This window comes from Rana temporaria, chromosome 1, assembly GCF_905171775.1.
Source record: "Rana temporaria chromosome 1, aRanTem1.1, whole genome shotgun sequence".
NCBI lineage: Eukaryota > Metazoa > Chordata > Amphibia > Anura > Ranidae > Rana > Rana temporaria.
The window spans coordinates 410,194,531-410,209,384 of NC_053489.1; the positions used below are offsets into that span (position 1 = coordinate 410,194,531).

The window sequence follows — 14,854 nt, forward strand, 5'->3', positions numbered from 1 at the left end:
GGCTGAGAGGCGGTTCAGTGTTAGGAAAGCGAATATTCATTCAATTTCCTAACGCAATGCTGTGTGAACTGCGAGTGCCCAGCATGGTGTTCACCTTTTTGGATGCCTATTAGAGCCTATCATTCTAATCAGGTGCTTTCAAAAAATACCTTGCTGCTCTAATTCAGGTGCCCGGCACCTGATTAGTGGGTAGCAGCAGCGACCATAGATAGATTCCTGATAGACAGGTGGTAGGAGAGAGGGGGCATCACCCATGCCCTCTCTATGGACGCACCGCCATTGTTTGCAATAGAGTCACAAACAAATAATTTGCTTAAGAAACCTGTTGAGGCATTATGTCAAGGCAAAATAAATTGTTGCGGCATTAAATCATTTGGGTTAATTTACTAAAACTGGAGAGTACAAAATGTGGTGCAGCTCTGCATAAAAGCTTCCTGTTCTTTTTTTGTCATATTGAACAAGCTGAAGTTAGAAGCTGATTGGCTACCATGCACAACTACACCAGATTTAGCACCCAGTTTTAATAAATCAACCCAACTGACATTATGCCAAACCTACTGAAAATGCGTATGGCTATCAGAAGCTCTTGCATTTAAAGTCAGTATCTTGGCATTCCAAATGCATGATGGATGCTCTAAAAGCAATAAACAGTCCTTTGTTTTCCTATAGCCATTCATTGATGCCTGTAAATAGAAGCTAAGTCAATCCTTCTGACCATGTTTCATATTATACCCATATTTAGCAAATAGCATGAAACATGGTCGGACTCCACAGCCCTCAGCCCCCCCTGTCAACTCCTGTTATATCTGTGAATGAAAAAAAAAGAAAAAAAGTCCCATATTCCCCCACAGTAGAGGGACTAGTTCTCAATTGAGCACAAGTGACATTACCACACTTGTAGTCCAACGATATTCCCCTAAAGCTCTGAAGCTGAAGGTCCATACCCCCGTACAGACCTGAACTGGAGGAAGAGTCTGCAGAATTCTGCAGGATACACTGAACGCAGTTGCAATTCTTTGCAGGCTACAATGTAAAAAATAATAAATGCACATGTTTACTTTTATTGTAATAGGAGTAATTCTTCTTTAAACTGTTCAGGCAGTATGTGCTACTGTAAATCATCCATAAAGTCTGTGTTTTTTTGTGATGCAAAATGATATCTGTAGTTATACTGCACTGTTTACACTCTGAAGGGGTTGCTGAACAGTGGATGACGAAGGGTATATGCAGGGGATCAGGGGACTAATCAAAGATTTTATCTATGATGGTGGTACACTGCTGAGACAGCTATAAAGAAAGTAATATTTTTAAGCGCAATATGGTGGTAAGCCAAACAAGTTATTTCCGTGGACACTGTGGTGATGAATTGGATACTGGGTTGTGAAAGTGGTATACAGTACAATGTGCTACTGTGGTAGGAATTAAGGCATAGAGACATTAGCAGGGATGTTGTGTAGCTGAGCTGGGGATGGAAAGAAGTGCCACCTGCAGGAAGACTACTAAGGTGGACATTTCTGGGTACAATCTGTTGCTGAGTAAAGGATGGGGACAATTCTAGGGATGCTGTAATGCTGAATGGGGAAATGAAGACAAGAACAACCTTGTAGAAACAAAGTGCCGGTTCACACTACAGCGACTTGAGATCCGACTTGTGTTGCCCCAAGTCGCCCCAAGTCGCGCGTCATGAGAAATTCCATTGAAGTGAATGAGAGCCGTCTTAATGTACACTACTCAAGTCGGTCCGACTTCAGAAAAGTTTCCTGTACTACTTCAAGGCGACTTCTAGGCAACTTGTACCCATTGATTTCAATGGAAGTTGTCTCCAAAGTCGGATCACTGTCTTAACTGATGCAACTTTACAGGAAGAGAAAATAGTTTACTCAGGCAAACCCCTCCCTCCCACAGAGCTGATTATTCTGTGATTTGCCACAGCCAAAGTCACCTGTCCTGTAGGCAACTTTAAGTCGTGTTGTAAGTTGCTCCAAGTCACGCTGAAGTCGCCTTGCAAAGTCGTGCTGTAAGTCGGGTTGCCCCTGTGTGAACCGGCACTAGCAAAACAGTGTATAAGTGATTTTACCATTTAGTGAGGGATGCACTTTCAATATCATCAGAACAAATTTCTGTTTACACAGATATTTTATAACAAATGCTGTATAATTACAATATATAACATGTTACTGAAACTTGTGCAATACGTTCAATATAGAGCCATGTAAGGAATGGAATCCTATTTACTAGAACTGAAGATATTGCATTAAAAAGGTGTCATGAACTCTACCTGTTGTATAATAGTATATCAGGAACCCATATCTGATCAGATGGAAAACGAAGAGTTTGGACTCCAGGATATTCAGATTGGTCCCATGTTAGGTAGACGTCATTCCAGTACTGGTAAAAAAAAAAATAGTCTTGTGAGCATAAAATATCATCAAAGTTTTAAGGCAGTGCAAGGACCAATGATGTTATGCAAAATGCAGTAATTCCCTGCAACAATTTATGCTCAAAGTAGTAAGTGGATTACTCTACACTATTTTTGTGGTTAAAATTGATAATTACTTTTAGAAGTTCAAAATGTGTCTGTATATGCTTATTGATAGGCCCCAATAAAAATGCCAAAAATCAGTTGAGCCTTTACTATAAACTCCAGATGAATTAAAGTGTCCGAAAGAAGAATATTTTGTGTGAATCATATTTATGTTTCTAGGACAGATTAGAAAATGATAAAGAGAAAGTGATTTTATTTATCACTGCAAGCAACATGATTGAAACTTCCTTCCAACAATGTATTTTATTAAAGCAGTATATGATTTATTTTCAGTCCATTGGCCATTTTTTCACTTACAACAAGTTTGGTTTCACCTTTAATTTTACATTTTATGAAATCGTTACACAAGAATTCTGAACGGCTGTGATAGTCAAGAACTCTTTTCTCATTTTCTGTTTTCCAGGTTTTTATGATTCATCCCTTATGCCTTTCATTAAAAAAAAATCAACAATCAAAAAATGAACCTCTTGTGTACATGATATTGATAATTATGTTGTTAATTTTTTTTTTTTGTTTACAAAAGCTTTATTTGGAAGATAATGACAAGACAGAGTAATTTCGCTTACAGTATGGAAATGTAAAAGTTGAAAAACGTAATACATAATACAGGGATCTTACAGTAATGATAGGACATTCCTGAGGGCAGTGATGTTACATAGGATGGGGGATAATGCCAGGCATTCATTATTTCAATATTTAGTGTGTACTTCAAACATGAGTAGTCAGTGTTATGGACAGGTGGACATTTTTTCAAGGTAGCAACCAATAATTCCATTTATCATTATATGTTTGCATACTATCCGAGAGAGTGTGAAAGATCCTCTCGGATAGATTGAGCATATCCATTCTGGACAGGACCTGCGGCCATGGTAGATTATTTGATTTCCAATTACAAGCAATCATCCACTGAATTGAACCAATAAGAGAATGGAGCAATCTATTACATGGTGGGGGGATATTGTGAACTATGTTGTTAATTTTTATGGAAGGCACAGGGGTGAATCGTAGACTTAAAAACAAACTCTGTACCATCATGAGGTATAATAATAGCAACCTCCCAATAGGGGCCCATTCACACTTTGCCATAATTGTGCAATGCATTACAGCAGCCCATTATTTTGAAATAAGCTGCCAACACACAAGAATTTACAAAAAAATTGCACATGCAGAATTGTATCCAATGCAATGCGCAACAACTAAATATGCTTGCAAAAGTATTATTTGGACCTTAAATTTAATATGCTGTTTTGAGAAATGCAAAATGTTATATATTTTGGTAGAATTTGTAAAATGTAAGAATAAGGAGCCAAGTCAAGTGTGAAATGAACACACTATCACTGTCAGAAAAATACCTGATTATTATTATTATTTGGCACTGAATTGGCCTTTTTAAAACCTTTCAAAAGAAAACCTGTCAGAAAAAAAACATAGAGAGTGCCATTGCTGACCTTGCTTAAAAATGGCAGTTGCCTGGCTGCTTTGCTTGCCCTGTTACGTACTGGAAGTCACTGTCCTGGAACACAATTTTTTTTTCTTTCTGATCTGTAGTGCATACTTCTAGGTCAATGTCTCAGAGAGTATCGAAGATAAAAGGTCAGCATAACACCCCTTATGTTTTCTTTTGTGATCTTTATAATATTTTTTTTCTAAAGACCTACTCCAGGTTTTAGTAACACCCTCATAATTTGCGTTCCCGTCCCCCCAAATGTCTTTGGTCCACTATTGTTTTTTGTCAGCCTCTTTTTTCGCCCATGTTTTGGACTGTGTGCGTTGAGATTTCTCTGCACACTTTGCCTGATTCACCTTCTGCCCGTTTCCCACTATACAATTTATTTTGTGGGCATTAGATTTGTTAAGATGGCGGCTACGGAGTGCACGTCTCCCACATCATTAATGTGCCTTTGGGTTCTCTGTTGCGCATGCGTATTGGCATTTTCTCTCTTTGCGCCCGCAGCGTGGCAATGACGTCAGACGCTTCCGCGCCGGTTGAGGATTTAAACTGCGTTTTTTGCCGCTACCTTCTGTTATTTGCACGGAGGAGAGGGATGAGATCACATATCTCCCGGCCGACCCGTGAATTCTCTGCTTATCCCACTGGTAAGGATCTGTTTTTGCTGTGCTTTCTTTGCCTGCAACTATATCCAGTGCTTCAATTGGAACTGCACTTTCCATTACCTATTGATTGATTTTTTTATTTCCTCTATATTTGCTCCCCCGCAGGATTTCCCATCGGGGAGTGTCTGTCAGGGGTTTATACTCACTGTTCTGTATCCCTGGGGTCTGCAGATGGTCTGTGCCCAACAATGACATTTGCTTTCACTTTTGGCTCCTCTCTATCTCTTTTTTGGCCTAATTTTGCTACACTCATCTATTCCCTATTCCCTCATCTATTCACAATTTTTCTCTCTAAAATGTGGCTGTTGTGTTGTTTCCCTTTAATAGGCAAACAGCACTCACACAACTTGTCCTCTTCTGCAAGTCATGTGAGGATTGGTCACTGTGAAGGCGGGATGTCTCTGTGCATATATGAGACCTTCACTTTATTTTAATCTTGAGCGATTTGCTATATAGCTAGCAGCTTTGGTAAGGTTCACAGCCTTTATATCCATATGCTTTCAAACTCTCAAACTATGTTTCTATGTCCTTTATTTGATATTTCTCATATACCTTTTGATATATTTGCATAATTCATGGTTATTTATGCCAATTTGTATGTGTATGTATTTAATTGTAAACATGAGTATTCATTTCACGTTTTTGTTACCCATAGTATGACAGACGCCACAGCATAATCTCCTGAGGAACCTCTGCTGAGCGAAACAGAGAGAGAGTGGTATTATCTGTTCAGTATGCTCTAAAGCAGTGGTTCTCAACCTGGGGGTCGGGACCCCCTCGGGGGTCGAATGATGATTTGTCAGGGGTCACAGAATACTGGGCTGTTCCTGAAGCCTGCACCGCTCTCCCAGCCACTTCGCAGCCGCTCTCAATTCGCGGCATGGCTGGGGGGGCAGAGACTAGAGGTCAGCTGACTGGTGGAGAATGTGAAGTGGGAGGGGCTAGAGGAGACCCTATCTCCTGATTTCGGCATAGGTGTCACTGCTACGAGACACCACAAAGTCGGAGACACAGTGAGTAACACTACCTGTGATTATAGTTTCCATTAAAAGTCCCCACTACAGTTCTCAGATCAGCAGATGACCTTGATCAAAAGCACCCAAGTTGGCTGATCAGAACTCCCCCCAGCATTGCCCCTGATCCCATCTCCCCGCCAACATTGCCCCTGATCCCAATTCCCCGCCAGCAGTGTCCCAGCACTGCCACTGATCCCAACTTTCCACCAGTTCTGCCACTGATCCCAACTCCCCGCCAGCACTGCCACTGATCCCAACTCCCCACCAGCACTGCCACTGATCCCAACTCCCTGCCAGCACTGCCACTGATCCCAACTACCCACCAGCACTGCGACTGATTCCAACTCTCCGCCAGCACTGCCACTGAGCCCAACTCCCCGCCAGCACTGCCACTGATCCTAACTCCCCGCCAGCACTGCCACTGATCCCAACTCCCCGCCAGCACTGCCACTAATCCCAACTCCCCGCCAGCACTGCCACTGATCCCAACTCCCCGCCAGCACTGCCACTGAGCCCAACTCCCCGCAAGCCCTGCCACTGATTCCAATTCCCCGCCAGCACTGCCACTGATCCCAACTCCCCGCCAGCACTGCCACTGATCCCAACTCCCCGCCAGCACTGCCACTGATCCTAACTCCCCACCAGCCCTGCCACTGATCCCAACTCCCTGCCAGCTCTGCCACTGATCCCAACTCCCCGCCAGCTCTGCCACTGATCCCAACTCCCCACCAGCCCTGCCACTGATCCCAACTCCCTGCCAGCACTGCCACTGATCCCAACTCCCCACCAGCACTGCTACTCACCCTATTCCCCCCACCAAGGAGTAAAAATAGAGACTACATGGAAGGGAGAGGAAAAAGTGGGAGGAACAAAGAAAGGAAGAGAAAGAATAAGAGAAAGAACAAGAAAGATGGCCAGAGAAATGTACCATAAGGGAGTTCAATACTGTACGAGTGGAAGGAACTCAGGGAGCGCTAAATGTCCGTGGGTTAGGGGGGCAAATTACTTTTCTTGCCTTGGGTGCTGACAACCATGCTACGAAAATTATTTTACTGTTGGGGGTCCCCAGAACTTGGGAAATTTTATCAAGGGGACACGGCACTAGAAAGGTTGAGAACCACTGCTCTAAAGAGAACAATCAATGTTTGATTTGAATGCAAAGCTGTCTGATGTCTTTTAAAACCAAATTTTGTAATAAAGCATTTTGTATGTTTATAGTAATGTATTAGTGACTTGACTTTCTTATACATGACACCTTTTAAGTCCAGAGGCCTGTGACCTTTAGCTCCTCCAATTGTGTCCCACAGTTATTGGTTAGCTTGTTAGTTCTTCAGACATAGAAACCATAACCTTTTTCTTTATCTAATAATTAGAACTACAAGACTGATGGGGTTCCATCTCATGCCTTTGGCCCCTGTTAGAGCATGCAAGTGCTAAAGAAAGAGTGTTTAGAGTTATTAAGTGGTGCAGCCTAATGTCTTCTCTCACATAAGCAACTCAGTTAGGAACTAAAATAAATAACATTATTTAATTGGTATTTTATGTAAAGAGCTTGAATGGAATGGTTGGTCATTATTATTTGTTCTGCAATTTTGTCATTCATTAGTGTAATAAAACTCTGCTCTGAAGACATAAATGACAATAAAAATCTGTACTTACTATCTGAAGCCATGCATTTGTAATCAAGACTTGATTCTTTTCATCCTAGGAGAAAAAAAAAAAAAAATTGGCGAATTAGTCAATGTTTTAAAACTGCTGTTTAGTATTTATTTTTCAAGCACCAATGTGTACACTCTAGCACAGAAGTTTTTAAAGAAAATCTGTCATGAAAAAAAAATAAACTTAGAACTTCAGTTCTAAGGGTTTGATTTGGTAAAGAAAAATAGACTGTTTATGTAGCAAGGAAAGTTGCACTTCCTTGATCTTTAGGCTCCATGCTCACAGAAGCTAAAAAAAGCTATAAAAAACGGCAGTAGCTTTGCAGGGAGCTTTTCAAAGTTTTTTTTAGCATTTTTGCAATAGCGTTTATTAGCGTGTTTCACGGTAGCGTTTTTTAGCTTTTTTTTCAATGGATAAAAAAATGCAAAAAAAATGCTGGCGCCAGCGTTTTTGAGCATTTATTCGCGTTTTTCTGCGTTTTGCATTTTTTTTGTGTTTTTTCCCACTGAAAAACGGCACTTTGAACGTAAATTGTGGACGTTCAGAAAAAAGCCAATGAACTCCAAAGCTCATTAATGCTAAAAAACGCCCATGTGTGCATGGGCACATAGGCTAACATAGTTCAGTTTATGGGCTTTTAAAAAAAAATGCCAAAACACCAATAAACTGCAGTTTATCAGCTTCTGTGTGCCTTTGGTGTGCTCCATGTCAGTGACTTGGAAAGTACTAAAGACAGTGGGGTTTATTTACTAAAGGAAAATAAATAGACTGTTCACTTAGCAAGGGAACTTTTCCACAGAGCTTAGTAGATGAAGGTGAAGGATCACTTTGCAAAGAATGCCCAATCATGTGCAAGAAAAATGAAAAAAAAAAAAGCATTTTTTGCTTGCACATGATTGCATTAGGGAATCTGCAGAGCTTCATCTCATTTACTGAGTAAAAGATAAAAAAACTGGCAACTATTTACAGAAGAATCTAAACAATAAAAGCTGCCATGTGTTGTTTTTTTTTGTTTTTTTTCTTGAGAGGTATACTATACCTTTCAAAAATGTTATGTTCTAGAAAAATGTACTAAAAGTTCAGTTATCATTATAACACCAATTGCACACATTAAACATAATAACAATTTTGCCCTGGATCCTGGAATAGCCCTTGATAACTGGAACAAACAAAGTTTGTATTTAAATGTATGAAACTGATCCTATGTAGAGATTTTTGGTTGTCTTTGTCCTCACTGGGGAAGTTTGTATCTTACTTCCCTAAATCATGACAGTAAAAAGTAAAAAGAGCTATGGATATGAATCTCTCCCTGCACAACCACTAGGATGTTTATTACCACTGGTGCTGGTTCTGAGAGGGTATACATATTAATGGAGTGACCTTAAATAGCTAGTTCTTTCCTGGGCCTCCTGCCTAAAAAAGGGATGTAATTGGCTGCTAAATTTTCTTGGGTATGCTGCCTGAAGAGCATGACCATTTGGCTGGATCAAGGCTTGAGTCTGAGGCCTAGCTTGTGTAATTTTGGGAAAGAGGAAAAACTCCAGATGACTTGAGGGGCTGGAGAAGCTGGAATTTGAAGTTTGGACCTCACTGAAGTATGATGTCTTCTCCCCAGGGTGTTGGAAGCTAAACTGACAAGAACTTTATAGCCAGGAGCTAAAGTTACAGAGTACCCAGTTGGATTTTGGACTACGTACTGAGGTGAAATGCTATCCCACCCTTTCATTGGGGGTCCTGTTAGCCTTTGGGGGTCAGGGGAATGCTACACTTTGCTCGATATATTATATATATTGGGGGGTTCAACTTTAAAGAAGAATTTTAATAAAAATGTTTCTTTAACCAATTCAATACAGGGCACTTATACACCCTTCCTGCTGAGACCAATTTTAAGCTTTCAGCGCTCTAGAACTTTGAATGCCAATTACTCAGTCATGCAACACTGTACTCAAAAACAAAATGTTTATAATTTTTGTTCACACAAATAGAGCTTTCTTTTGGTGGTATTTAATCACCACTGGGTTTTTTTTTTTTTTGCGACATAAGTGAAGAAAGAGTGAACATTTTAAAAACAGATACTTTTTTTAGTTTCTATGATAACAATTCGCATAAAAGTAATTTTTGTTAATAAATTTGGCCTAAAATTTATACTGCTACATATCTTTAGTTAAAATAACCCAAATAATTGTATATTATTTGGTCTGTGTGAAATTTATAGAGTCTACAAGCTTTTGTGCAAATCATTGAAAATGGATCACACCTGATGCACTGACGGCCTATCTCCTCTCTTGAGGCCCTGAAATGTCAGGAGAGTACAAATACCCCCAAAAATACACCTTTTTGGAAAGTAGACAGCCCAAGGTATTTAGTAAGAGGCATAGTGAGTTTCTTGAAGTTGTGATTTTTTTCCCCACAATTCTTAGGAAAATTAAGAAATTATTATTATTATTTACACAAAATTGTCATAATAACAAGTTATTTCTCACACACAGCATATGCATACAACCAATTACACCTCAAAATATAATCAGCTGCTCCTCCCGAGTATGGCAAGTATGGCGATACCACACGTGTGTGTCTTTTTCACAGTCTGGCCACACAGAGAAGTCTAACATGTAGGGAGCACTGTTAGGCTTTTTAGGAGCATAAATTGCACATAACATTTCCTAACAACCTATCACAATTTTGAAGGCCCTGGAGAACCAGGGAATGGAATTACCCACATAATGACCCCATTTTAGAAAGCAAACACCCCATTTTCTATAAGGCATAATGAGTCTTTTGGATGGTTAATTGTTTTCAAAAGTCTTCGAAAAACATGGAAAGAAAATTTAAATGTATTTCTTTTTACACAAAGTCGTCAATTTATTAAATATTTCTAACACACAGCATGTAAAAAATTACACCCCAAAATAGATTCTGCTACTCGTCCTGAGTATGGCCATACCACATGTGTGAGACTTTTACACAGCCTGGCCACACAGAGAGGTCCAACATGTAGGGAACACCTTCAGGCGTTGTGGAGCATAAATTACACATAAAGGCCCGGATTCTTAAAGCCCTTACGCCGACGTATCTCGAGATACGCAGCGTAAGTGTAACTATGCGCCGTCGTATCTGTGCGCCGTGCCCACAATCTGAGATACGCCTAAAAATAGGCTTCCTACGACCGACATAACTTGCCTACGCCGTCGTATCGTGGGCTCATATTTACGCTGGGCGCATTTGCCGCTCCTATTGATCTTTTATGCACATATGCAAATGAGGGAGATACGCCGATTCACGAACGCCCGGCGCATAATATACGTGGTTTGCGTAAGTCGTACGTCCGGCGAAAAGTTATTCCACACATATGAGGCGCAAATCATGCTAAGGTATGGACCAGGGAACACAGCCGTCGTATTTTACGTCGTTTACGTAGTACGTGAATAGGGCTGGGCGTAGGTTACGTTCACGTCTTAGGCAGTGATCCGTCGTATCTTAGGGAGTAGTTCCGACGTGATTCTGAGCATGCGCACATGGATATGTCCACGGAACGGCGCATGCGCCGTTCGTTTTAAGTACTTGTATGGCACTCGGCCCATCATTTGCATGGGGTCATGCCTCATTAGCATGGCTCACGCCCACTTCCACCTACGACGGCTTACGCCGAAGGAAACCAGCGCAGTTTGGGAGGCAAGTGCTTTGTGAATTCGGTGCTTGCCTCTCTGCGCTACGTCGGCGTAGCGTATATTAGATACGCTACACCGGCATAAATATGCGCCAATGTATGTGAATCCGGGCCAAAATTTCCTAATGACTTAGAAGGCCCCGTACACACGACTGGATCTATCCGCTGGGATTGATCTGCGGATCAGTTCCAGCAGATAGATCCGGTCGTGTGTAGGCCCGAGCGGACATTTTCCAGCGGATAAAAATCCAGCCAACGGATTTTCAGCGGATAAAAATTTCTTAGCATGCTAAGAAATCTATCCGCTGGAATCCAGTCCGCCGGACTTATCCGGTCGTCTGTACAGACTCACCGGATAAGTCCGTCCGATCCCATCCCTCGCATGCGTCGTAATGATTCGACGCATTCGTGGAAGTATTTACCTTCCAGGGTCGCGCACGTCGCCGCGTCATCGTCGGATGTATTCCGCTGGGATTTTGATCTGATGGTGTGTACAGCCATCAGATCAAAATCCGCCAGAGGATTTATCCGCTGGAAATGGTCCGGCAGACCGTTTTCAGCGGATATCCTCTCGTGTGTACAAGGCCTAACACTTTCGAAGGCCCTGGAGCACCAGAACAATGGAATTACCCACAAAATGACCACATTTTGTAAAATAAACACCCCAATGTATAAACTATGAGGCATAATCAGTCTTTTTGAATGGTTTATTTTTTTCCACAGGTCTTTGGAAAATGTGGAAAGAAAGTGAAAACTTTTTTTTTTTACAGAAAGTGGTCAATTTATAAGATATTTCTAACACACAGCATGTACATAGCATAAATTACACCCCAAAATATGTTCTGCTACTCCTCCTGAGTATGGTAATACCACATGTGTGAGAATATTACACAGCCTGGCCACATACAGAGGTCCAACATTGAAGTAGTACATTCAGGCGTTTTAGGACCATAAATTACACATATCATTTCATTCTTTTCTATCACACTTTTGAAGGTCCTAAAGCACCAGGACAGTGGAATTACCCACAAAATTACCTCATTTTGAAAAGCAAACACCCTAACGTATCTTTTATGAGAAATATAGGAAAAATGTAACTGCACTAAACCAAACATTAGTATTCCTCTTTAAGGAGCACATATAGAGGGCATAGAGGCCAATGTAAAACAGGCGTACCTGAAAAATTAATAACAGACACCAATAAAGTGATAACAGTGATATAACAGTGATATATTGGTAAGTATGGCTCCAGCCAACCTACGAATGTACATGTAACTGGATCAATGTCCTCTCATCCGAATGTAAAGTGAATTACAATATAGGTGAAGATAAATTAAATATAAATATATTTTATTCTACTCTATTCTAATATTTTTCTATTAGAATTTGAGTTCATTCTTGTACAAAGGGTTTTATTGAAAAGTCACATCCAACATGGTAATACAAAACAATTGTAGACATAGCCCAGTAGGAAACATAAATGTAGACAAAAAATACATATATAAAAAAAAGTAAAATATATATACAAATAAAATAAATAAACTAGTAGAAATAGAGCGACCATTACAATGCTCATTGAGAAAAAAAACCTTGGTAATCCAAGGGTAGTCAGGTGAGGTCAGCAGGATATTGACATCAGATTACAAGACAGGTAAGTGAAAATCCTGATAAGTTGGATTAGCATGCCAATGATCTCGCAGGACCATGAGTGAAAACATGAGACATCAGACAGTAAACTTAAAAAAATAAAAATAAAAAACAAGGAAATATATATGTACACAAAATTAAATGTCAACTGACAATAGCTGAAGAAAAATAAAGAAAAATGTTTCCCTAGAGAGCAGCAGAGCGATTTACCAATCCCAACAGGACTAAGCCTGTGGGGCAGAAAAAAAAAATGTAAAAGGTAGAGAAGATAGGCCAAGGAAGAAAGGAATAAGAGAGACTAGGATGAGAAATAGAAAGGAAGAAAAAGGGAAAAAAGAAGAAAAGAGAACAAACAAAAAAAAAGGGGGGGGGAGTCCATGGGGTGGGGGGAGCCGAGACGTACTAAAGGGAAAGAAGTAATGGGTCAAATCGTGAAGAGTGGTCATGATCCACCCAAGGCTGCCAGATTCTGAGAAATTTATCATAATTGTCTGATAACACGGCCGTCAGTTTCTCATTTATCATAATGTCGTTCACGCAGTTTTTAACAGCCTCGAAACTGAGGGCCGGGGATTTCCAAGCCCTAGCTATGGTCAATTTAGTTGCAGTAAAAATATGCGATGCCAACTGACATTCCGGGCGCAGGAGTTCCGTAATTGGTTTCCAAAGAAGGGCCTCAAATGGGTCCCTCTTGAGATTGGTGTTAAAAAGATTACGAAGGAGCGTATATACTTTGACCCACAGTCTGCACACCCTGGGACAGGTCCACCAGATATGTGCCATTGTGCCCTCCTGAGAACATCCACGGAAACATAAGGGAGAATAGGACGGGATAAAAAGTTGCCAATCTGGCTGGGGTATAATACCACCTATAGAACACTTTAAAAGCATTCTCCTGAAAGAGAACATTTCTAGAGCATTTGGATAAAGCAACAGTCATACTCCGCCAATCTTCTGTCAAGCTGCTTCCCCAGTTCCGCCTCCCACTGTAAATGGAAAGGTCTCAGCGGAGGTCTTTTAGAGGAAATTATGGCTGCGTAAATTAAGGAAATTAGACCAGAGGATTGGGGTCGCGATCTACATAGGCTTTCAAAAGGAGTCAACGTATAAGGGATAGGTTGAGACTTTATAAGTTGTCGGAGTTGCATGTAGCTATAATGCTCCCAAAGGGGGATATCATGAGAAGAACGCAGGGTTGCGAAAGAGACAATCCTAGTAGGGGTAAAAAGAGAATGAACATCCACGAAACCATTCTGGGTCCACCATGAGAACTGCAAGGAGTTGTCACATCCTGGTGGAAGGGGGGAGATCAGGCCCGCCGAATATTTAATTGTATCCCACAACCGGAGCGAGTGAGCCAGACAGGGGCCTATAGTGCTAGGGCGGTGCGCTCGAGGGAGCCATTGGAGAGAAGCCAAAGGTATCGGGTGAGAATCCACTAAGTCGATAGTGGCCCACAATGGCATTTGTTGCTACTCGTGAAGGTGAAATAGGGGGGCTATACCCGCGGCCAAATAATAAGTCTGCAGATTGGGAACCGAGAGTCCACCGTTGATTTTGTGGGCATAAAGAATCTGTTTCTTGATCCTGGGCCTCTTAGAACCCCAAACAAACTGCAGTAGTTTACGCTGATGTATACGTAAAATGCGAGAAGGAACCTGGACCGGCAAGACTCTAAAAAAATAAAGCAACTTTGGAAGGTAAGTCATGCGGACCGTCGCGATTCTGCAAAACCAGGAGAGCGGGAGAGTAGACCAAGAGGAAAGCCTAGCGGACAATTTCCCAAAAAGCGAAGGGAAATTGGCTTGGTATAGACCCGAGTAACTCAGGGTGAGCTTGATCCCTAGATAAGGCAACGAGGTCTGCCATTGATAAGAAAATGCAGCCTGAAGGGATTCAAGCTCCGAGGGCGGGAGGTTGATTGACATGGCCTTGGACTTAGAGGGATTAACTGATAAGCCTGAAAACATAGCAAAATCATTTAAGAGAGAATGTAGATTCGGGAGGGTAATTCTGGGCTTTGTAAACAGGGGGGAACTAATGCGCACAACCAAACTAACCAAACTGACCATGGGCAAATATACTCAATTAAAATAAATAAAATATGTGTAAAGCAGCAGCCACTACTAAAACGGTGCTCACGCACCCAAAGACATATGTAAGACAGGGGGTGTAATGGCGCTTGCTAATGGGAAGTTAATAAAT

General features: G+C 41.2%; 1 protein-coding gene across 2 annotated transcripts in view; it reads right to left on the reverse strand.

Annotated features, from left to right (window-relative positions):
• Positions 1-14,854, reverse strand: part of LOC120913924 (neuronal acetylcholine receptor subunit alpha-7-like) — a 252,605-nt gene that overhangs the window by 135,913 nt on the left and 101,838 nt on the right. The window contains exons 3-4 of one of the 2 annotated variants that reach the window (XM_040324284.1): positions 7,336-7,380; positions 2,279-2,388 (exon numbers count right to left, since the gene is read on the reverse strand). In XM_040324284.1, coding sequence (XP_040180218.1) covers positions 2,279-2,388; positions 7,336-7,380 — 155 coding nt within the window. Of the gene's footprint in view, positions 1-2,278; positions 2,389-7,335; positions 7,381-14,854 lie in introns of those variants that run through there. The other variant, XM_040324290.1, reaches the window with a different exon arrangement.